Raw genomic sequence first — 23,213 nt, forward strand, 5'->3', positions numbered from 1 at the left:
GCTACGTGCTCTGCGCAACGAGAAGCGTCCTTCCTCTCATCCTTTTCGCTGTGCTCATAGAGGGGCCTCGTTTAAGTGAGCACATGCATCCGCGCACGTGATGCATGGGCGCACACGCTGCCGTGGATGGGTCTGTCGTTGATGGCGCACGTGCCGTATGCTGAAAAGTGCATCTGCGCACGGTGCCTCTCTCTTCCTCATTGACAGCGCCATGCCACCTCCTCTCTTCTCCTCTGCCCCATCGGTCGCGTACTCGTGTCCCCTCGTGAATGGTGCGTGGGTCGCGTCTTTTGTCTCCCTCGATTCTTGATTGCTGTTGCGCATGCGTACTGTGGCGACCAGTGAGCGATCTGCGTGACGCTCATATCCGTCTGGTTGAGTCAGCAACGACCACGACGCCTGGCATCTTCTTTGTTCTAGCGTTCACTCGTTGCCTGTGTGTCGAATGACAGACCTTACGATTCTGTACGGGACGCAGACTGGCAACGCGGAGCGGCTAGCGCTGCGCATCGCTCGACTGGCACTTTGCCGGGGGTTCGAGTGCGTCTCGTGCCTGCCCGCCGATGACCTGCCTATCGCCGAGTGGCCGCACACCGGAGGGCCTGTCGTTCTTATCTGCTCCAACGCAAATCAAGGAGATGCCCCAAACACGTTTCGCCGGTCGTGGGCGTCGCTGCTACAACCCACCGCCGCTGGCAGCATGGAGGGCCTGCAGTACGCTGTCTTCGGCTTGGGCGACTCTCTGTACCTGAAGTTCAACCACATGGCCAAGATGGTGCACAACCGTCTCCGGCAGCTGGGCGGCACACCGATTGTGATGCGCGGGCTGGGGGATGAGAGCGACGCGACGGGCGTGGAGGAGGCATTGCAGCCCTGGCTCGCGGAGCTGTGGAAAGCACTTGAGAAACCGGACAAGTGCGGTGCCGCCGCACATACGCCGGCCTACCCGCAGGAGGACCTTCCTTTCTTTCCTCTTTTCAGCATTGCACCCGCCTCTGCGTGCGACGAGGCGACAGCTGGCGCGCTGTCTTCTTCCGCTAACGCCGCCATCGCGCCACTGCCGTATTTTGCCGACTCTGTGTTCTCCTGCGAGGTGGTGGCGAACAGGCGCCTCACGTCTGCTGCGTGCGAGCAGGTGGTCCATCACCTGGAGCTTCGCGCTGGCCCTGACACCACGGACGCCGCGGCGTACGATGTCGGCGATGCGCTCGGCATCTACTGCCCGAATCGCGAAGAGCTAGTAGAGGGGCTGCTGCGCGGACTGCAGCGCGACGGGGCAGAGATGGTGGTGGTGACCCCAGACGCCTCGCATGGACTCGTCCGTCAGCCCGCCCGCCCCTTCTTTGGGCGGCCTCTCTCGCTACGTTCGTTGCTTCGTCACTACTTTGACCTTGACGCTGTGGTGTCGCAAGAGTTCTTGTGGATGCTCGCGCATGAGGTGACTGGGGAGGACGAGGGCGCGGTCGACGTGCGGGGACGCCTCTACGAGCTGGCGGATCCGTCCAACGTGAACGATTACCTTCAGTATGCGCACCGTGAGAAGCGCAACCTATGCGAGGTCCTGCACGATTTCAAGGATCTTCATCCATCTCTGGAGTTGGTCTTGTCGTTTGCGATGCCGATGCTGCCGCGCTACTTCTCCATCGCCTCCGCGCCAGCAATGGACGGCGCAGGTCGTTTTGACCTCTGCGTAGGGCTGCTGGACTGGCACACGCCACTCAAGCGCCACCGCACCGGGCTCTGCAGCTCCTACCTGGTGGGGGCGTCCCCCGGGACACGGCTGACGTGTTTTGTCTGGCAGGGCTCCCTTGCACTTCCTGCTACACCGACGCCGCTGCTGTGCATCGCGACGGGGACGGGTGTTGCACCAATTCGCAGTGTTCTGCGGCAGGTCGCCGGCCTTTCGACGCAGGGCTGGGATGATGTGCCGGTGGTGCTTGTATTTGGATGCCGACGTGAGGCGGAGGATTACCTTTACCGCGAGGAGTGGGCGACGCTGAAGGAGATGGGTGCATTGCCCACCCTCCGAGTTATCCCGGCCTTCTCGCGAGACACCGACAAGAAGGTTTACGTGCAGCACAAGCTCGGCCAGCACGCAAGGCTGACGTCGTCCTTTTTGCAGCCCGAGGGCGCCGGTGTCCCGCCGGGTGTGGTGTACGTGTGTGGAAACGCGAAGCAGATGCCGAAGGACGTGCAGCACACCCTAGAGCAGATTGTCGAGGCGACCGTGGCAGAGGTGCAGGACGAAGCCGGGGCGGCCGCGCACATCAGGGCCCTTGGCCGCGTGGGTCGCTATCAGATCGACTCGTGGTCGGCGTAGGCGCGAACATTTTTGTGTGTGCGTGTGTGTGTTACTCTCTTTCAGCGGCACGCTGTGCTTCAGTTGATCATTCGCCACCAACACCACGGTGCCACCTCGATGGACTCACGGCAGCCAAGAACATGAGACAAGCAGTGCGGTGAGGTGAGGCGCCGGTAGTTTGTTTGCATAGTCATGCGCGTCCCTGCTCGCGACCCCTTTGCCTGCGTCTGCACCTGTACGACGGAGAACTATCCCGGGCAAGCAACCCTGAACTGGGAACACTCAACAGGCTGCTTGTGCTGCAGAGCTTGCGATCGCGTGATCATAACCGTTGCCCCTCTGCAGGCAAACTCTCTCAGTGCACCATCCTCTACTGGATTTGCGCAACGGCGCTACAACTGGTATCTCTTTCTCTGTTGCCCCCCCCCCGTCTCTCTCCGGCGCCATAACCGTTCTTTACTATCGCTTGAGCCGCTATTGACGCGTCGCATTGCACACCGACCCTTGTTCTCCCCTCCTCCACGCGTGCTTAGTCGTCTTGCGCGTGGCGGCGGCACCGATCCTTTGCGCCCGCGGCGCGCCGTGCGTGCAGGAAACACAAACGCAAGCACAGTGCTCTGCTTGCCCGCCACACACCTGTGCAGGTACCTTCCCCCCCTTGATGGACACGCTGCACGCATTTTCTGAGCAGCATACCGAGCGCTCCTGTTTTTTTTTTCTGTTGGTAGCTTGTTTTACCTGCTCGCTGTCTGTGGCTGGCCTGGCTGTTGGCTACTCTGCATGAGCGAAAGCCCGGCGAAGAGCGGCGTATGCGAGCGCGTGTGTGTCGTGGACACTTCAACGTCACCGTGACTCACTTCCGGCGTTGCTCTGCGTGACCCACACTTTCAACGGTCCCGTCCTCTCTCCAATCGCTACTTTCCTCCCTCCCATTCGTCTCATTGTACACACGGGCGATTGTGCCGCCGTTGCCGTTGAAGAAGAAGATGGCTGACCATTCCGCTTCCTCGGCCGCGTCGCAGGGGGCTGCGAGCGCCTCTCAGCACCAGCGCATCCTCTTGCAAAAGCAGCTTACCGAGGTGCGCATGGAAAACACTATCCTGCGCCAACAGCTGTACCAAGTGAGCACTCTGCTCGACATCGCCGTGAGCAAGCTGGGTACTATGGGTGTGTCGCTCGAGACACCCATCGACATCCGCGCACTGCGCACGGAGGCGTTGCAACGGGCACATGCTGAGACGGCCCAGGCCCAATACAACGCAATCGGAGCCTCACCAGAGAGTGGCAAATCCCCTGCGCAGCATCACAGCAAGAAATTCCAGATGCGCCAGCAGCTGCGGGAGCACACAAGAGCGGTGCAGTGCTGCGCCTTTTCCGACAGCGAGGATCTCCTCATCGCCACTGGCGGCATGGACTGCCGCCTAATCGTGCAGAACTACTTAAGCGGGGCGAAGCTGTGGGATGCCACGGCGCACGAGGAGGCGGTGAGCGACGTCGCGTGGATGAATCACAACTGCCTGCTCTCCGCGTCGTACGACAATACGGTGAAGCTGTGGGATGTGAACGGCGGAACGACGAACAAGGACGTGCTGTACCAGTACACTACCCATGGTTTTGTGCTCTCTGCCATTCCGCTAGGACCGTCGCTGTTCGCTTGCGCCGACTCGCGACACAAGACGGCCATCGTTGACGTCCGTGTCGGCGGAAAGGGTATGGTGCAGGAACACGACTACCGCATCAACTCACTGAGCTATGACGAGGCCGCTCAGCAGCTGCTGATGGGGCAGAGCAACGGCGTTGTGTCAATTTGGGATATGCGGCGGCCTGATCAGGTTCTGTCCACCGCCAACAGCAGCATCGGTGGCATTTTGCCAGGTTCGTCTTCACCACCGCCGCCGCCGCTGCCGCCTCAGCAGCATCAGCATCAGCGATGTGGCTCCATAAACGACATGAACGGCGCTGTAGAAGGGGACGCCGCACCCATGACGACGCTGGAGGACGGCGCTGCGGGCGGCAGCAACATTCCCGGATCAAACAGCGGTCTCATGGCAAGCGGCAGCGCCAACAGCGTCGGCGGCCCACCCCGCTTCACCCGCGCCACGGAGATCGAGAATGAGCCGTCGCGCTCGCCCATCTCCTTTATTGCCCACTTTCACAGCGACGATGACACGTGTCGGCTTCTGTGTGTCTCGGGCGACAACATGGTGCGGCTTTATCGCGGCAACTTCAGCGCTTTCACCGGCGGCGGTCGCAAGGACGGCATCGGCCTTTATGTTTTGCGCAACGTCCTCGCAGGCGTGCCGACGCGCGGCAACGTTATGCGTTGCGGTTTCTGGAAGGGAGAGCGTGATAAGACGGAGATGTCGGTCTTCTTTGACGATGGCGAAATGGACGGCGTGTCTCGGCCGCCGCGGCGCTTGACAGAGTGCGACTTGCTCGTCACAGGCGGGCCCGACAACACCGCGCAGGTGTGTGACGTTACCGATGATGGCGGTGCGGTGGTGCTGGAGCGGCTGGAGGGTCATCGCGACCGCGTAACCGGAGCAACGGTGCGCCGCTCCCGCAAACCGATCATCGCCACGATGAGCGCAGACTCCACGGTGCGCATTTGGATGCCTGTCAAGTCCTGATGTGAGGCATGTGACAGTCGTGGGGAGGATTGCCGTGGGCGGCAGCCCGTCTTTGGGACGGGCTTACGCTGCATCTCTGCTTGTGTGCTTTCGTTTACGCGCCTCTGTGTGTGGGCGTGCTCCTGCGCGTGTGCGCGTGCGCATGATGTCCCCTTGACTGTTGCTTTTACGGACAGCGGCGCCTTGGTCTATTCGAGGACGCATGCTCATGCAGTGCGGCTTTAGGCACCGTGTGCCCTGTGCGACTCGCCGCTTCTTTTTTCTCGCTTGTTGCGCTCGTGCCTCAGATGGTCAACACACAGACTCACAAGAAAACGAGAAACACACCGTAGTGTTTTTTCTGGAATGTGAGCCCCATCCACTCTTTCCCAGTGACACCCGCACCTCGCCCCTTTCCACTGTCCCAGCAATGCGGTCGGCAAAACGGAAAACAGACATGTACACCCGGCCGGTGCCCGGGCGCGTGGTCTCTTTCCACACCGTCTGCTGTGCGCTTCGTTGTTTCGCTCCCTCTCTCACAAGCATACAGTTCATCGTCTCCTTGCGCCGCTTTCCTTCTCCCCTGCCAGGTCAAGCTTCAAGTGTCCCGGGGCAGCGGAGGACCCTCCCAGGCAGCCTTGCGAACAAATCCTCCACACACACACCTCCCTATATACGCATATATATCTATATACATACAGTTGCACACACGCGCTGACCGGCGAAGGCAGGCGCTTTTCTTTTCCATTTTACGCTTTCCTGCCATCACATCTGTGTAGCGTGGCACGCACACGGTTGTCTCTCCCGCACGCATCACTGATTGACGCCACCACACCCTTCGACAGCGCACGTTTGATTTGCTTGCTTTCAGTTTCTGTGTCCATATTCACCTGCCTAGACTTAGATCTGGTAGCGCCGCTACCTGCTGCTGCGCGTGCGCTCCTTCCTTATTGTTTTATTTCGTCCGCTCTGCTTGTTAACCTGCAACCTGGCTGCAAATCACCACTTCCTCAGCCGCTGCCGGACGTTGCCGTAGATCATCGAGTTAGGGACAGGTTGAAAACCACTGCGTCGTTTTCGTTATTAGTATTTTCATATACGGCTGCTTCGCGGTCGCGTCGCACCACCAGCGCACCTCCTGCCACGACAGTGGCCGTTGAGTGAAGTTACCCAGGCACTCACAGAAGGACAATGACCAACACTCATACACACTCACCAATGACCTGTGCACCACAGGTTCACCACTCTGCACCTAATATCCTTGCGTTTCACGAGAGCCATCATGATTTGATAAAGGGCACACTCGCGCCCGACCTGCATGGCAACCTCCCGCGCCACCTTAGCAGTGTGATTCTGCAGACAAACCGGGCACCATTTCGGCTACCTGCTACGGGCGCGCCGCGGTCCTCACCGTATCGCACGCCGCAGTGGACTGAGCTCAGCGAGTGCATTCGTGAAGTGTCGCCACCTCCCTTCCCAGATGAGGATGTCCGTCGCCTCGCCGGATCCCGCGCAGAGCCGCTCTCTCACTCGCCATCGACGATGTCTTTGCCAGGATATGCGGTGGTAAGGCGCCTCGCAGATCTTTCTCAGGCGTCCGATGTAGACCCGGCAGCCATCACAGCCGCTCTGCGAGAGGCTGAGAGGGTGCTGGAGGTTCCCATGGACGCCGGCACAAACCGTGAATATGCACGCTGCAGCGGTGCGATGATTGCCGAGCGCTCCACAGACGAGGAGCGCTTACCTCTGAGTCGTGGGCGAGCGACATCGTCGGTCGCGTCATCCGCCTCTGCCCGGCTTCGCGAGGAGGATGCTCAATCGCGATGCCCGCGCCACCACCATGAGCACCCGCGGCATCAGCGCCACCACTGCGATGGGAGCCGTGCACTTTCACCTGAGCACGTCACTGCAGCCTCCGGATTAGGGGCAGCATCTTGCTTCCACAGCTCCTCACCCTGGGGCTGGCCAGCCCCCGCACCTGTCCTTTCTGGATCGCCGGCGCCGCCCCGTCCCGCTCCCACTGCAACAAATTCGCCAGCGAACAACCACGCCGGCCCCCATGCATCTTCCAGCACAGCGGGCGTTCTTGACCCCACCCTGCGTTGGTATGACGTGTACTACGCCTGGATGTTCTACTACCAGCAGCTGTACGCCGCACAGGCGCTGCAGGAACAGCAGCGGCAGCGCGCGAAGCGAGGGAAGAGAGAGAAGAGAGAGAGTCACCGCACTCCTCACGGCAGGCATGCTGTCTCTCGCGCAGCCAGCTCGGGGCCGGAAGCGTCGATGGGAAACCAAGAAGATGGCACCCACTATGCTCACGTGCTGCGGCAGCCTCGCGCCGTGGCACGGGTAGAGCGAGGTGGCGGTCCCGAAGGGGCCGTTCGTAGTATGTCCGAGGCTTCCGTGTCAATGAGTGCACAGCCGATTCGTCATCATTGCCCCATTTCACCTCCAAAGCCAAGCACTCACACCCGCGCGTCGCAAACACCACGGGTGCCGGGTGAGAAAAACGCAAAAGGTGACGACCGGGCAGCGCGTCTTCGCGCGGAGCTGCGCCGCCTCGAGGAGGAGTACGCGACCTTGTCGTCTTCGTTGGCCGATGTCGAAGGTGACGAGGCGCAGCCTCCGACCTGTGCTGATGGCCGCATCAGACACTTTGCTGCTGCCTCTGCCGCAGGCGCGACCATCGCAAGACCGCAGCCAGCGTGTCCACCTGCACCAGCAGAGGCTCGCGCGCAGAGGGGTAAGTGGCTGGACAGCCGCGACGATGTCGGCCCAACCTCGCACCGAGGTTCTGCAGCTCCAGCGGAAACGTGGCAGGCTCTTTCGGAGCGTCAGCGCAACGAAACCTTTCACTCGATGGCGCGCGTCCGCGCAAGTCGTGGTCCCTCACCACAGCCGCTCTCACGTCAGCGACCACAGTGGCGACACTGACGGCGCACCGGCGACGGCTGCGTTTTTTTTTTTCCTGCGGTGTTTCCGCGCAACGGTGCGACGTTACAAGGACGCACAGGAGAACTTGAGGAAAGAGGCAAAACACGTGAGTCACCGAAGCGCAGCACTCCAGCTCGCTGTGCCGTTGTCGCGCAGCCATGCCTGCAACACCGAAGACGGAAGAATGAAGAAGATCCGGAGGGGAGATTCGCACAGAGGGAGGCACAGAGCGACGGTGTCTTTTGTATGTCTGCCGTTCGACTTGTTTTCACGAGAGACTTGAGGGAGCTGGAGAGGAGGTCAGTAGGGAGACGCCGATACCTCGCAGGTGCCATGTGCCCCGTTCGACACGCCGACAGCGGCAGAGCAGCCGTGAGTTTTGTATGCCCCCACCCCCTCCCCCGCCTATGACGCTGCTCTGCACTCGTGTCCAATCTATCCACGCATATTCTCCCCTTCTTTCAACTCCGTTCTCGATCCTTTCTCTTTCTCGCCGGAATCGCTCACACACCAGCTGCGCAGTCAACAACCGGAGGTGGATCACTTGACCTTCCGTGCTCATCCGCGCGTGCCGACTTTCTCTTTTTTTTCCGTTATCCCCGAACGAACTCTGTCCCTTTTTCCCCTCCTGAGATTAAAATTTTTTTTTCTCCGTTAGTGACCCTCCTCATCATCGCCCACCCTTGTTTCTCCGAGTGAGCATTCCTTCCCATTTTCTCGTCTTCATCTGCATCACTATGTCGAACTGGGCAGATGCCGCGCAGGACGAGGAGCAGTACCAGGCAGCGTACGGCTCCGACGACAACGACAGCTACTCCGAGTACCAGGAGCCGAAGCCGTCATGGGATACTGCCAAGACGGAGATCACCTTCGAGGTGGACGCCGATGGCAACCGCTTCGAGGTGATGCGGAAGGTGCGCTCGTACCACGTCGATCGCCCGGTCACGATGGCGGACATTCGCGCGAAGCTCGCGCACTTTGGCAAGGGCAAGGGCGACCAGTCCACTCTCGTCTCGGCGGAGCCGCCGCTGGCGCTTGAGATGGGCTCAGTCGACCAGTTCGAGCGCGAGAGCCGTGCGGAGGTGAAGCGTATGATTCACGAGGCTAGCGGTATCGACGTCGCTGTCAAGGACGAGCACCTGCGTATTGTGCGCGAGATGGAGGAGAAGGCGAAAAAGGATCCAAGGGTAGTGCGCAGCGGCGCCGGCTCCACCTGGGGCGCGATTGCGTCCAAGTCTACGGACAACCGCGAACAGTCAACCACCGGCATCCGTATTCGCAACTTGTCCGACGACATCACGCAGGAGAACCTGTCCCGCATTTTCGAGGGTCGCGGGTGGATCACGAAGAACGTGCGCATTCCTCGCGGCGACAACAACCAGACGCGCGGTTTCGCGTTTGTGATCTTCGAGGAGGCGTGGATGGCGGATGCGGCCATCAAGGAAGGCAAGTTCCACTTCAAAAATGTGGTGCTGGACGTCTCGCGTGCCGAGACCCGCACGTAAGTTGCCGAGAATGCTTCTCCCCCCTCCGTTCCCTCCTCATGCAAGTCGACGCTTTCCCTCTTTTTGGGTATTCGTCTGGTGTGCGCGTGCGTGCGTATAAAGGGCTTGTCGCAGTGGGGCAGTAGTGTGTGTTTGTGTGTGCCGCATCGGGACTTGGTGAGTGCGCCGCTTGTGCGGCACTAATCGCAGCAGCCTCTGCTGTGCGCTGTCGCCGCGCATGTGGAATTCCCTTGCGTGCGGTGCCAGCCTGCGCCTAACTGGTGATGCGGCGAGGCGCCTGGACAGGAAACAAATGGCGACGGTGAGCGATGCCCCCGTGAGATTTGTGACCGCCACTGCGGTCGGCTTCTCTCTCTGTTGTTGTTGGTGTTGGTCGTTGCTGGGATACTGACGTGTGTTGTGGGTGCGCCGGGGCGCTCGTGTTTTTCCCGACAGGGGCAGCGCGCGCGCTCTCGTGTGTTGGGGTTGCTCGCTTCGTTTTATTATCATTATTAAATGTGTGCCTCCCTCCCTAAGACGGAGAAAAAAAGCCAACAAAAACTAACCGAAGAGGACAACACAAGAGACACACGTGGTGCCGATGGACGCCAACACACAAATAACAAACGAGCCAAGAGAGACTGCCACACAGAGACCTTAAGACAGCAAAGGGCGCTGGGCGCAGCGAGTCGTGCGTGTGTGTGTTTGTGGTGGTAGTGGTGGTGGCGGTGGGAAATGCAGTATGCTACCACCGACTGTCTCGTGTGGCAGCCGTGATTCCGCCAAGCGACTCCGGCAGCGACAAGGCTGCGTCGCCTTTCGCTTTCTTGCAGGATACTGTTTGGACGCGCCATGAAGAAACGCAGGCTGTGGGATGCAGGTAGAGAAGACCGGCCAGTGGCGTGCGTTCCAGCCAGCTCTCCCACCTATGGCTTTTACCCTCTCGTCTTTGGTCTTCACAGGCCATGGCCATCGCGCCGTCTCTACCGTGACGCGTATCGACTCCATCGCACCTCCCAGCTGCATCGTGTGCCTGCGATCCCCTCTTTCAATCCCATCATCTTTCTTTTCTTGTCCTTGTATCACTGTATTTCTCTCGGCCTGCACACTCTTTTGCTTCGGCTTTTCAGCTGTGGAATCGTCAGTGGAGAGCGCAGACAAGCACGTACACGTGAACATAAGGAGCGGCAGCGTGCTTCGACTGTTTTGGCCTTGTAGGCGCGTGGGTTTGTTAGTTTACCTGAGTCTGTGGGCGTTCGTGTGCCGCACCACTGATACATACATAGATACAAACACACGGTGACGCCAGTTTATATGCTGTGGTGCTCTGGGCACGGGGCCCATCACCGGTGCGCGACCACTGCTCAACTCCGCACCCACCTTCATTTTTTTTTTTTGGTAGCCCTCCGCTGATCTCTCTTCTTGCTGTGCCTTTCTGTCTTGCTCACTCTCTGCGTGTGTTCGCGTGTGTGTGTGTGTATCTCCGCTTATCGTGTACACTTGACGCGTGTCGTGCGGTAGAGGCCACGAAGGGTCGCTCGAAACGTTTGTGCGCGAGCGTTTACCGTTTTCCAGGGTCCGTTGGTTCTTTGTGCGCCGCTCATTTGTGCTCGTCTCTTCTCGTAATAACCGTGCGTCTCCCTTTGTACTCCGTTGGGGCTCTCGGTCTCGCTTTCGGCCCCTGCCGTGTTTTTCTTTTGTCCTGCTTTGACCTGCCGTGCGACACGGTGTCGTACAGCGAGCGCATCACCGACAACCTCTCGTGCAAATTCCGCGCGCCATGTCTTCCAGGCGCGGCCGCCAGTGGCAATCACCGAGCGGGGGCGACGACAACGGCCTTCGGCGCGACTCATCTGCGAGATACTCCAGCAGCGCGCACACAAAGTCGCTGCGCTACGGCAACGGAGGTGGATTCCGCAGCAATGACTCCAGGAGGACAGTGGACACGTCGGACCGGTACTGCGACATGTATACACTTCAATGGGGCTGTGCATCGTCGAGTGATGGGGCGAGGACCGCTCGAATCGGGGAGGTACAAGTTGGATCCACGTCTCGAGATTGCCGGCGACGAGACGCTAGTCGCGGCAGCGGAGTGAGTGGGCCGGGCGCCCGAGGAAGGAGTGCACGTGGTGGCAACAGGCAGTACGACGCGCCCTCCTCGTGGTCTACATCGTCCTACACCTACTCGTACTCAGGCAGTGACGCCAACAACGGCGACTCCTCGAGTGAAGAGAGAGCACGGGACCAGAATAGGGTCTATGCTGGCTCGCGTGCACGAAAGCGGCAGGAAACGAAATCGTCGCGGCCAACGCCACTCGGAAGTGCCAGATCCCCAATACGCGTCACGCCCACTGGGCCCCCTCCGCTGGACGCGCCGCCGCCCGGTGCGATCCGGTGGGTGGACGATGGCCGTAGAGGCAGAGAGGTGTACCGCGGCGAGAACGAGTCCAAGGCTGGCTCACTGTCGCGCCAGCACACCGACGCGGATGAGCAGGACGCTGCGATGATGAAGCCGGCGGCGTCGCTCCGACCCCTTTTGTCGGCCAGGACACCTTCACTGCAGCCGACTGGCATGCTGCGGCGTGTCATCGCAGCCGTTGCATACTACCGCGGTGTTCCTCCGCCGCCGTCCGTCCCACCGGAGGTGATTCTCGCTTTTGACGAGTACGTTTCGCGTGGGTCGGTGATGCTGAAGTTCGCTTCTCGTGGCCCGCCTCACCAGCGCTTCTTTGCGATTCGCTTCCTGGACGTCATGGCGGGCTCGATACGGTTGGGCTGTGGGCGGGCATATGACCAGCGGCCGAGCATTCTCCACGCGGTATTGTCATGGTATCGAAGCGCGTCCAGTCGGCGCATGATTCGCTTCTTGCCGCTGCACGACTTGATCGAGGTGAAGGCGGACGGGGCAGATCACCGGTACGTTCGCCGGCGAACGGTGCAGCCCGGCCTCTTACGTGGCCCACGCTCGGGACTCGTGACAACGTACGTGCGCGCTGACTTCATTGTGCAGTTTCGCTTCTGCTCACGCCTTTCGCGGGCAGAGGAAACACTGGCGCTTATGGCAGAAAACCGCACCCAGTATTTGGCATGGCTCGTGGTGGGCTCATTCATTAGCCAGATCGGCGAAATTTACTAGGACCGAAACGAAGAGCGTTGTGCCTTGAAAGGGTGGGGTGATGGCTTGTTGTGACACAGTGTTGCTATGTGTCTGTAGGCTTGTGCGCGCGTGTACGCTCAGTGCCGCACTCCTTTCTCACTTGGCTCCTCCACTTGGGCGACATGAGTTTCCCCTCCCTCCCCCTCCCCCCTGTGTCCTCGGAGGCGGTGCGTGCCCCTCGTTCTGCTGCTGTACAGCTCTAACTTTGTGTTCTTCCCTTCCCCCCTGTGTACCACTACACTTGTGATCGTGGCGAGGCCTCAGCAAGCTGCCTCCACCTTCGAATTCAACATGTTGATGATGCCGACGAGTAGAACGCCCGCGTTTACTGGAGTTCAGCTTCTCTCAAGCTCTGCCATTCGCCGCCTAGGTTTCTGTTCGACGCTATGCAACGAAGGCCGGCAGGGGTGGGGGTGTGGTAAGCTCGTAGTAGCAACTCGCCATGCCGCCCTTGCCTCACCTTGAGCAATCGTGGTAGGCAGCTGACAGGAAGGACACTCACGCCTGCACGTCCTTTATGGGGGGGGGCATTGATGTGTCCTTTCTTTGTGTGCATGTGTATGTTTTGTTCGTTGGGTTTATGGCCGCCCCGCTGCGACGGTTTCCTTGTTTTGTGTGAACTGTTCGCCATCGTGTCGAATGCTGCCCCCGTGCTTTTGCGTAGGAGCAGCTGTAGTGACATAGTGAGTAAACACACCTTGAAGCAACCAACCGCGTTCTCGCCCTCTTTCAACGTCCCCCTTCTCGCTCCCTGACCCCCTCCTTCTCTCGGATGTTCTCTCTCTGCCGCTTCATGCTATTTCTCACCCACGAAAAAAAAACTATATGTACACGCATATATCGTTCTTCACGGCATTGCCGCACGCGGCACTCTGCCACAGCCGCTTCGTTCACATCGCAGTGGATATTCACAAACGCGAACGCACACACACACACACACAGGCCGAGGGCACTGAAGGATCCAGCGCACTCGCTTGCACAGTGCTCGCCCCTCTCTTCTGCGTGGCTGTCTTTTGTTTTTTCATACTTTGTCTTTCCGTTTTTTTCGCGAGCGTTTTGGGTTGGATTTGTGAGGGAGAAGGCGCGGGGGAGCGGTGGGGCGCCATGTTAACCCTTCTCCCCAACCCAATCTCACTTCCTGTGCGTTCCTGTCTTATGTCTTTTTGCCGTGTTTCAAACTGGTCACGCTTTTTTTTTGCCTCCCTCGCCATTACGAGAGCGCTTCTTCCCTGTTAGCGCCCAGCAACGAACAACCCTTTGCGAGTGCGCGCTTCTCTCTCGTCTCGCTCTCGTTCCCCATAATCTTTTCCCATCGCCCGTCGCACACGCACATAAGCTCATTCGCGACATCCACCATCTGCGCGCAACCACGAGAAATCAACGAGGGAACAACAACACCAACACAGAGAAGCAAAGATGCAGACAACTGCTGCCAATATGGTTGAGGTGGTGAGGCACTACACGGCGAATCTCCGTACTTTCTTCACCATCCCGCCGCTTTCCGAGTCCATGGCCGGCGTTATCATTCTCTTCGTCTTCATGAACAGCATGGCCACCTCCATCTGGATGTCCAACGCGTGGCCGCCATTCGTGTACCTTCTCTTCAACAATAGCAACCTTGCCGTTGGCGTTGTTGCGGGTGTCAACGGCTTCTTCGAGCTGTCCTGCGCTATTGTCAGCGGCCACATCGCGGACAAAGTCTGGGGCCCGTCTCACACGCTCATCTTTGCGGTACGATTGGGCATGGTGAAACTCTGCATTGTCGCCCTGGCAATCTGGATGAAGCATCATTGGCTGCTCATTGTCGCGCAAATGTTTGAGGGCTGCTACATGGGGCTGAACCTCACGTGTGTGGAGTCCGTGTTTGCGCAGTGCCTGCGCACGGGCGAGCGCGACCGACTCTACAGCTTAAAATTCAGCGTCGAGTCTGTCGGTCCCATTGTGGGGCTCATTTCGTCTCTGTTTCTCTACTTGATTGTTGGCACAGAATGGAACGTTCAGGTGCTGCAGATCGTCATGACATGCGGGGTGGCGCTGCACCTGATGTCCATGATCATCTTCTCGAAGTTGTTTGTGGCACTGCCGTCCCACCTAGACGAAAAGCGGAAGGCTGCCGCGGCGACGGATATTGTCCTCATCGACGACATCCACTGCGAGGGCGGTGGTGTGCCCAGCGCACCCGTTCGCACGTACAATGTGGAGGAGCGGCGTGTCACGGACGCGGCGGGCCATGAAGGAGAGGTAGATGAGGAGTTGTCGCCGTCGAACCTCGTGCAGAGCGACAAGACGGACACCACGGATTGCGCTCCCTCATCTATCACATACCCGACGAACAACAGTTGCTCTCCTTCGCTAGTGAGTCACTATGGGCCCTCAGTGTGTGCCACCCGCAGCACGGATGCTGCTTTGCTGCAGAACAAGCAGGGTACGACGGCTGTGGGGATGGAACCGTACCAGCAGGCCGCCTCGGCTGGCGAGGGAGCGACGAGCGTTGCGGTCGGTCCGGATAGCGCTGGCAACCCAACGTCGCTCATCCATACCCGGCAAGGTGGTCCAAGCTCACTAGTGGACATCCACAACATCCCGGCCGGCACGCACATCGAGTACGTGGACCACGAGTACGAGGAGGCTTCCGCCTGCCGCCGCAGGGTGATGGACTGCTTTCCATTGCGTATCTACCCTATGGCCATTGTCGCGTGCGATGTTGTCCTTTTGTTGGGCAGCGGCATGATAACACGATACTTACCGCTGTTTTTGATGAAGAACTACAACGTGTCCCTGGCCACGATTTGCGTGCTGAACCTGTTCAACTCGTTCTTGATCACGCTTATGGCCATCATCAACGGTTTCATCGGCAAGCGGTACGGCCGCATTCGCGCTGCGATGCCACCCAAGGTGATCGGTACCTTTTTGCTGCTGTACATGGCGCTGGCGCAGAAGACGCGGTACGGTTCGAAATTCTGGATGTCCCTGGCGTATGTATTCCGCAATGCCTTGATGAACTGCACGGTTGGACTGTCTCGCGCGCTCATTATGGATTTAGTGCCCGAGCATCGCCACAGCCGGTGGAACGCACTAGAGTCGGTGCAGTCTGCGGGTTGGTCGGGCTCGGCTATCCTCGGTGGCCTCATGGCGGACAAGTTCGGCTACGGCGCAGCCTTTGTCTTCACGTTCTTCTTCCACTTCTTTTCCACATCGGCGCTGGTACCTTTCACAGTGCGAAACGACGCACGCTTGCCGCAGCCGGTGCTCGTTTACGACGGTCCTCCTCCACAGACGTCGGTCCACGAACAAAGAACGCGGGGGCTCTCGTCACCGACGCGGATGCCCTCGCCGCCCCCGCTGACGACTACGACGAAAGTCGCGGTGGCAGAGCTGGCGACTGAAAATGTGCGCAGAATAGCTTCGTGCACTTCGGTGAATCGAGAAGCTGAGTAAGGCATATCGGAAGCGAACGTAGAAGAGAAAAAATGGCGTCTGCTGCGGCAGCCTTGCGCACCAAACAACAGCATGCCTGCTGGCTTGCGTGCTTCTCTCTTTTTTTTTTTTTGAAATCGCTACTCTGTTGCCTGTGGAATATATATGTATATGCATATACTCTCTCTGTATTTCGAAGGCCATATATATATATATATATATTGATTTGTAGCGTCCTCCCTCACAGCAACGGAATGCCGCAGCAACAAGCTGCATGTGCGGGGAAAGGGGGCAGTAGGCTGAGGTGTGGAAGCCTGTAACGCGGTTTACCATTTCTTGTAAGTTTTCAGTCGACTCTTTTCCCAGTGCGACGATTATGTCGCGCAGAGGATGAGACGCTTTCGCCGACTGCAGCGACTACACAACGCTGCCGCTTTTCCCCTCCCTTTTCCAACAACAAAACAACGATAGCGACGATAACAAGAAGAAAACGTACAGAGCTTGTGGACACCAAAACCAACAGCAAAGTGGGGGGAGAGTCGATGGGGGTCGTGAGGGAAAACGACGAGGATGTTTCGCGCGCGTGCCACTCTCCGGGCCCTTCACAGGGCTGCACATCCACGCACGCAAACGCTTAGGCAAACACCGTGTAGGTGGGCAGCGGTGGTTTCAGGACGGACTAACCTGGCAGCAAGGACGAAGTGAGTGACGGGGTTGGTGGTGGTGGTGGCACGTGAGCGGTGTCTTTTAGGCAGACAGATGGACACCGACATCTCGGTTGATGGCCACCCCGCCCTTCCTCTGTCGTCAGCGCCTGCCATGGAAGCTGCTATAAGTGCCGACGGTCTACTTTCCCTTGGTGTTCTGTGCCTGTCTCTGCGCCGGCCGCTTCACTCACACCTTGCGCCTTTTATTCACCTTCCCGCCCCTCCTATCCCTCCCCCTCCCCGCGTCATGCCCATTTTGCGGATGCGCAGGCGAGAGTAGTCGCGGTACAACCAGCGGAAAGGAGGAGGAAACAGCCACAGAGAAGAAACCTCAAAAACCGCTACCAAAACGACGCACGCCGCCAAGCCTGCCCTCTTCTTGTCTGTGAGACGGCGCTTCTTCGAAGCTCATGACATTACTCTGAAGACGTCTACCTGTTTTCACTGTTTATCCAGTTGTACGAAAAAAAAAAAACAGGTGCGCCGAGTGCTCTCTACATAGCGTACGGCGACATGCATCTTTTGGAGCGGCGGCCGAGCGCTTCGGGTGTGCTACTTGCCTTTGCCGTTGTCGTGCTCACATGGGTGGCGGCGGCAGTGACGGCTCCCTCGCACCCCTATGCAGCTAATACGTCGCGCCGGTACTCAATGATGGTCGAAGAACTGACGGGCAGTCTCGATGAGAGAGGCACCACCCCTACTCTGGTGTCCGTGGCAATGGAGATGTCTCTGACGCTGCCGGCGAAGCCTGGCGCCGCCGCGGTGTGGGAGGGCGACGCCGAGGCGAACGAAATCGACGACGCCGCAGTCCAGCACTTGACTTTTGACGATGACTTTGACCCAATATGGTACTACGTGCTGCGTCGCCGCGGCTTCGAGCGCCTTGAATGGTGCGGGTGCGGCGGCAAGTGGCGGCCCGAGTGGTCCATACCGAAGGCACACCAGCGCCGCGGCGGCGACGCGGCGGCACTGTCAGCCGAGCATGAGAGTAACAGCGTTTTGTTTGGCCGTCTGCGGCGCCTTCTCGCTCACCACGCCGTTTGCACCTACTCGTCTGTCTCCTTCTGCGGCGCCAGTCACGAACGGGGCGCGGCGAGCCAGTTTCAGTGGGCCGCTCAGTTTGTGTCGACTCTGACCTCGTCGCCACTGAGCTGGACCGAAGCGACGCCCCGGCACTCGCGACCAAACGGGATCGTCATTCAACGCGACTCCTCACACGCTAGCGGCGGCGAGGATGCGTACTGGTGCTCGTACCACCTCGTCTACCACGACACTCTATGCACGCAACACGTGAGCCCTCTGCTCAACGGCGGCCGCTCCGGCCGCGGCGTGCAGGAGGGGCTGCCTCGAGGCATCTTCAAGGCAGCGTTCCCATCATTCGTTAAGTACTTTGGCGCCCCGTTTCAGCATTTCACCGTGAAGGCGACTCAAGAGCGTCTCCCTGGGAACAGCGCGGCTGCGCAGCCGCCGACGGTGCGGCTGAAGGTCGAGGTTCGCATGAGCATGGTGGTAGGTGAGGCGTCGGACTTGGAGGCGCTGAGCGAGGTGTGGTCGCGCGAACTGCCTGCCTACGCGCGGGATGGCCGCCTTCAGGTGCACATCGGCCCTGGCGGGCTCTCTCAACACCTGCGCAGTGCGCTACCAACCGCGGCGATAGTTTCGTCCCCGAACGAGGGGCAGGCGAAAGCGACGCCGCAGCGGCAGGCGTCGGCCTCTGCGAGTCCGTTGTCTCGGATTGGCTGCTCCCCAGAGGTGCAGTACGAGGTGCGTACCCACGGCAAGGATCACGGCTATTTGACCGTGAATCTACAGCCGGCTCTAGTCTTACTTGACGCCCACGCTGGGGTAGACGCTGAGAAGCGCGAGGGCTCGGACGGTGCCGACGAGGAGTCGGCGCTGCAGCACTCGTTCCTCCTCCGCGAGGGCGACGTGGTCCGCACCCTTCTGCTTTTTCCTCTGCATCTTGTGCGCCCTTCCCTGTACAACATGGAGTCTCTACTCGGCACCACGCGCATTGTCCACGCTCACGCGGACGTCGTCTCCAACACGCTAGCAGTTCTCCTCGAGACGACCGTAACGCCGGTGCACGTCGCCGCCTACGAGGCCGCGTACGCGCATGCCCGACACTGCCACGAGATGGCCGGCGGCGGCGGCACCGGTGGCCGAGCCTGTCGCGCTCACGACGGTGTCCTGCTCGGCCGATTCCAGCTTTTCTTCGGCTGGTCGGCGCTGGGGGATATGCCGCCAGACGACAACAGCAACCGACTTGTGCCGCAGCCTGTTGTGGTAATTCGCCGCGCGGGGACCTCGGCGGACCTCGGCGCGGCGGAGACGTCATCCCAGTCGGATTTCTGTCACGCTCAGCGTCGCCACGTCGCTTCGGTCGGCTCTATACCCCAGCTCGATCACGAAGACAGCCTCGCCGCCGTCTTCCAGCTGCTCAGCCGCAGCCACGGGTGGCGGGACGACAAAAAGGGGTCCCTGTCTGCCGCGCTGGCGAATCTCAAGGAGGATGACGCATGCATTTACTGGGTGCGATCCACCGTGTCGAGCGGGACGACGATCCCAGGCCCTGATGGCGCCATGATCTTTAATGTGCTCTCGCTTGGGCTTTTTTTCTTGGCTGTTGCTGCAGGCATGCTAACGCGACTGACAAGGCGCTTGACGTGCAAGAGAGAAGATCTCGTAAATTTACTCCCGCAGGAAGGCGCCACCACCGTCGTCAAGTGATTCCTCTTTCCAGGACCTCCCACCCTCTCTCTCCTCACCGTCCCAGCATGTGAAGACGGTACGAGATCTGCACGCTTCATCTTTTTTTTTGTTCGGCTTTTCTACGGGTCCGCGAGCCGACTATGCACCGGTGGCTTCGTTTCGCTCCTGCGGTGCCTCGGTTTGTGGGACCGACAGGGACTGGTTGGGGGCACACGGACGCACTCTGGAGAATGTGAGCGCCACAGTGCAATGCGTCGCTGACGAATAGTACCTGGTGGAGGTGTTTGTATGTGTACATGTGTGTGTGTGCGCGCGTGCGTCGGTGCCGTTTCGTGGTGTTCTTGCTGCTGCGTTTATGTGGTTACTCCAATCACACCCGCCCGTCGCTCCCGCTCACCTCCCCATTTTTTTTTTTCGTTCCGCCCGCGTTGTTGCCCATGTAATCGAAGGCGCCAAAAGAAGAAGTAACTCTACACGACATGTCGCGGGACAATGATTGCTAACACCACAGCACATCGGGCGAGGAAAAGAACGCATGGCAATCCCTTCTCTTTTCTTTTGAGCTCTTGCTGCGCGTGGAGGTGCTGACGCCGGTATTCCACGGGCACATGCGCGTTTTTCCAGTCGCGGGCCAAATACAGCAGTGCGCTGCCCACACTCGCGCGCTGGCCGAGCACTCCATCGTTCAATACAGGACTCTCATGCACTTCACGAGCGGCTACATTCAGCGCTTTCCATCTCCGCAACTCGCCACACTGTTCACTCTTCTCTTCCGACCCCTCTCCGTTTGCCTGCTCTCCATAAACGCACCGTTTGCGCAACGTCGTTGATGTCTCGCTCTCTCCCTTCCCGCCGTGCGTGAACGCGTCTCTCTCGGTGCCCATGCCACTTCCTTGCTCTCCTCTCCCTCCCCCCTGACACCCGTACACCACATATTTTCTCAACCTCACACGCACGCCGTCCTCGTGACCTGCACCTTCTCGTGTCGCTGCGCATACCTGCACTTCCTGTAGATTTTTCTCTGCCATTATTTTTTCACGCTCACAAACAAGCAAACAAACAACAAAAAAAAGCGATAAGCAAAGGGTTTTCTCAAACGCGCCGCCAATTCCGTCAACCACTGCGACGACTAGTGTACCAAGCTATCTTCCCTCCCTTCCCCTCCCCATTTTAAGGCTACCACAGTTGTGCCTCTGATCCGGTGTACGCGCTGTTCCTCCCCCTTTTTTCTGTTTTCCTTTCTGTTTTTTTTTTTTTTCTTTCTCTCTTCGCGGTTATTGGTTGTCCCCCTTCCCATCTTGGGTTTTTGTTTTGGCTTGTCTCTCTATCTACCCCCCCCTCTCTCTCTCACTCACTCTCTCTCACACACAGACACACACAACCTCAGCTACGCCGCTCCGCGACGAGAAAGAAAAGGCGAAGGGGAACACAGCAGGAAGGACACCACTTCACATGAAAAACAACGCAAAAAGGCAACGACAACAGCAGTAAAAGACGCTCCTTGTACGCACTGTTTCGAACTTGCTCTGCCTCCTTCCCTCCTTTGTTACCTATCCTGCTCTTTTTTTTTGTTTTGCCCGATTATCGCGTGCTGAGAGACGGACAGCGCACAAAGAAGGGCAGAAGAGAGAAAGAGTGCATGTTCTGCCGCAGGAAGGAAACAAGGATACGAGAGAAAGCGCACAAGACAAACCCCCAGTAGCGTCTGAGGATCAAGTGAGCGCCACGTCGTGGTCTCCAGCGCACTAAGAGGACAGCTCGCTGAAGGCACACAAAGCGCTCGCGCACAGCCCCATCCATTTTCTCGCCCCTCCCCCTCTCCTTCCCAGTGCAAAAAGCCACCGTCAACAAAAAAATCAAAAAAGGGACACGCGAACAGCGTCGGTCTATCCGCCTGCGTGCGTGCTGATCTTGCCAGTTTTTATTATTATTTAAAGAAGGATCTGTGTCTCGCGTTTTTCTTTTTTTTTTCTTCGGTCTTTCTCACTCTTTTTTTTTTTCGTTTTTTTTTTTCTTTGTTTGTTTCGATTGAACAACTCCGCTCTTTTTCTTTTTTTTCCCCATTAGCATCAAATATCACTTTTTTCGCTGTTTCCTTTTTGTTGTTTCGGTCCTCTTCCACTCTCACCGTCGTGGATATCATCGCGTTCTCCTCCATCTATCTTTTTTTTTATTTCGTACTTTGATTGTGCCTTCGAGCGTTTCGCTGCCGCATCTCTTTTTTTTTACTTTGTTGTGGTTGTGCTCCTCCTTCCTTAGTGGATGCGATTGCACAACGCGCACACAGCAAAGAAAATAAAGACTGGCAACGGCGCGTTAACTCACGAGCGTACGTGCACGCACAGATTCACAAGGTAACGGAAATCTTTATCTGCTTGAGCCGAGACGCAAGAGACCTGTCGAAGGGAAAAGATTTGTTATTCAGGCGTCACAGAAGCACCAAAAAAGGAAAAATGAGCCGTCTTACCTCTGCCGCATGCCCGCTGTCAGACTGCACGCTCGCGGTCGACAACGCCGAGAACATTCGTAACAGCAAGGATGCCGCCCCGTTGGGCCTGAAGGTTGCCACTGCCGCAACAGTAATTCCAAGTACTCCTCGCCAACGCGCTTTACTGCGGAGTGTCAAGGCCATAAGCCGCACGGCTGCTACGGAGACGGTCACCCCGTCTGCGTGTCGCGAGCGTGTTTCCGGCTTCGCATACCACAAGCACGTCACCGCTTCGACGACTGCTGTGAACACCGCCGCAATGATGCCGCTCTCCGCCGCGTCTGTGGCTTATTGCTCTTCCTCGCTCGACAGCCACGTCTTCGCCAAGCCCTTCACGCCTGCCTCGACGCCGCGCCGCAACGACCCGTACTCGCCGTGTCTGCTGAAAAGCTGCTGCACCCCGGAGGACAGCTTCTACGCGTGCTACAGCGAAGTGGATGAGACTCCCGCAGTGGTGGCAGTGAATCCTGCAAACACGCCGATCCGCTCGCACGTCGTGGGCCAGAAGGCTGCTCTGCCCACCGAAACCCAGGCGCTGCTCAAGTTGCTTTCGAAAGCGACCGCCTCCACGTCGCCCTTCATGTCCCCGATGGCGACGCCGCTGAAGACGGCTGACAGCATGGAGCAGTCTCCCGCGTCTTTGATAGCGGGTGGCGGACTGACTACAGCGCCGTCGTTATCCTCCACGCCGGAGCGCGCCGCCTCGCCGTCATCTCGGCAGCCGCCCGCCACCTCGGCCCGTGTGATTCGAAAGGTGGTGAGCTGTGGCGTGGACCGCACCTCGGGTCGCCCGGTGCCAAGGCCGAAGGACTAGGTGATGGTGGCTGCCCGGACCATGTTTTTTTTTTTGTTCCCGACGCTGAATCGCGCCTTCGCGCAGGAGGAGAGATAAACATGGCCGGGTGCTGATACTGATACATATATATATATATATATGTATATATATATATATATAGATCGATGCGGCAACGGGAGAAGCGGCGGATGAGCGGAGAATGGAAATCCACCAATGGTGTCAGTCTGATTTCATGTGGAACTGAAGTCGACAAGGCGAGGACCAACAACAGCGACTAAAAGGAATAGAGAAGGAAAGCGAGAACAGAGAGGTCACAGGCAAGCGTGCGTTGTGTTACCTTCGAAGTGATTTTGTTCTCTGCTGTTCGACGGACTTTTATGTGCGCGTGTGTTCATGTTGACGTCTTCTCCATGCCGCACTTCGCCAAGCCTTCCCTTTCCCGGCAAACAAGCACTCTTACCGCACCCGCATTTTATTCTTGGACGCCTTCCCCCTCCCCCCCACCCACCTCCCGCCGATTTTCCTTTGATTCCATTGAACCCTCTTCCCACGTTTTTTGGGTTTGTGTGCTGGGTGCAGGTGTGTTTGTGTGTGTGCCGACGCACCG

General features: G+C 58.6%; 8 protein-coding genes across 8 annotated transcripts; all 8 read left to right on the plus strand.

Annotated features, from left to right (window-relative positions):
- Positions 1-445: 445 nt before the first annotated feature.
- Positions 446-2,320, plus strand: LDBPK_342500 (NADPH-cytochrome p450 reductase-like protein; the record flags this gene model as incomplete). The annotated part of the gene is made up of 1 exon (XM_003864361.1): positions 446-2,320. The coding sequence occupies one exon, from the start codon at positions 446-448 to the stop codon at positions 2,318-2,320; it is 1,875 nt and encodes a 624-aa protein (XP_003864409.1).
- Positions 2,321-3,288: 968 nt separating this feature from the next.
- On the plus strand, positions 3,289-4,932 carry LDBPK_342510 (hypothetical protein, conserved; the record flags this gene model as incomplete). The annotated part of the gene is made up of 1 exon (XM_003864362.1): positions 3,289-4,932. One exon carries the CDS (start codon positions 3,289-3,291, stop codon positions 4,930-4,932), a length of 1,644 nt encoding a protein of 547 aa, XP_003864410.1.
- Positions 4,933-6,129: 1,197 nt separating this feature from the next.
- On the plus strand, positions 6,130-7,845 carry LDBPK_342520 (hypothetical protein, conserved; the record flags this gene model as incomplete). The annotated part of the gene is made up of 1 exon (XM_003864363.1): positions 6,130-7,845. The coding sequence occupies one exon, from the start codon at positions 6,130-6,132 to the stop codon at positions 7,843-7,845; it is 1,716 nt and encodes a 571-aa protein (XP_003864411.1).
- Positions 7,846-8,582: 737 nt separating this feature from the next.
- Positions 8,583-9,350, plus strand: LDBPK_342530 (hypothetical protein, conserved; the record flags this gene model as incomplete). The annotated part of the gene is made up of 1 exon (XM_003864364.1): positions 8,583-9,350. The coding sequence occupies one exon, from the start codon at positions 8,583-8,585 to the stop codon at positions 9,348-9,350; it is 768 nt and encodes a 255-aa protein (XP_003864412.1).
- Positions 9,351-11,109: 1,759 nt separating this feature from the next.
- LDBPK_342540 (hypothetical protein, conserved) lies at positions 11,110-12,465 on the plus strand (the record flags this gene model as incomplete). The annotated part of the gene is made up of 1 exon (XM_003864365.1): positions 11,110-12,465. One exon carries the CDS (start codon positions 11,110-11,112, stop codon positions 12,463-12,465), a length of 1,356 nt encoding a protein of 451 aa, XP_003864413.1.
- A 1,437-nt stretch (positions 12,466-13,902) lies between these two features.
- Positions 13,903-15,924, plus strand: LDBPK_342550 (hypothetical protein, conserved; the record flags this gene model as incomplete). Its single annotated transcript, XM_003864366.1, has 1 exon — positions 13,903-15,924. One exon carries the CDS (start codon positions 13,903-13,905, stop codon positions 15,922-15,924), a length of 2,022 nt encoding a protein of 673 aa, XP_003864414.1.
- A 1,199-nt stretch (positions 15,925-17,123) lies between these two features.
- Positions 17,124-19,340, plus strand: LDBPK_342560 (gpi transamidase component, putative; the record flags this gene model as incomplete). The annotated part of the gene is made up of 1 exon (XM_003864367.1): positions 17,124-19,340. One exon carries the CDS (start codon positions 17,124-17,126, stop codon positions 19,338-19,340), a length of 2,217 nt encoding a protein of 738 aa, XP_003864415.1.
- Positions 19,341-22,069: 2,729 nt separating this feature from the next.
- On the plus strand, positions 22,070-22,624 carry LDBPK_342570 (hypothetical protein, unknown function; the record flags this gene model as incomplete). The annotated part of the gene is made up of 1 exon (XM_003864368.1): positions 22,070-22,624. The coding sequence occupies one exon, from the start codon at positions 22,070-22,072 to the stop codon at positions 22,622-22,624; it is 555 nt and encodes a 184-aa protein (XP_003864416.1).
- Positions 22,625-23,213: the final 589 nt, after the last annotated feature.

This window comes from Leishmania donovani, chromosome 34, assembly GCF_000227135.1.
Source record: "Leishmania donovani BPK282A1 complete genome, chromosome 34".
NCBI classification, from domain to species: Eukaryota; Euglenozoa; class Kinetoplastea; order Trypanosomatida; family Trypanosomatidae; genus Leishmania; species Leishmania donovani.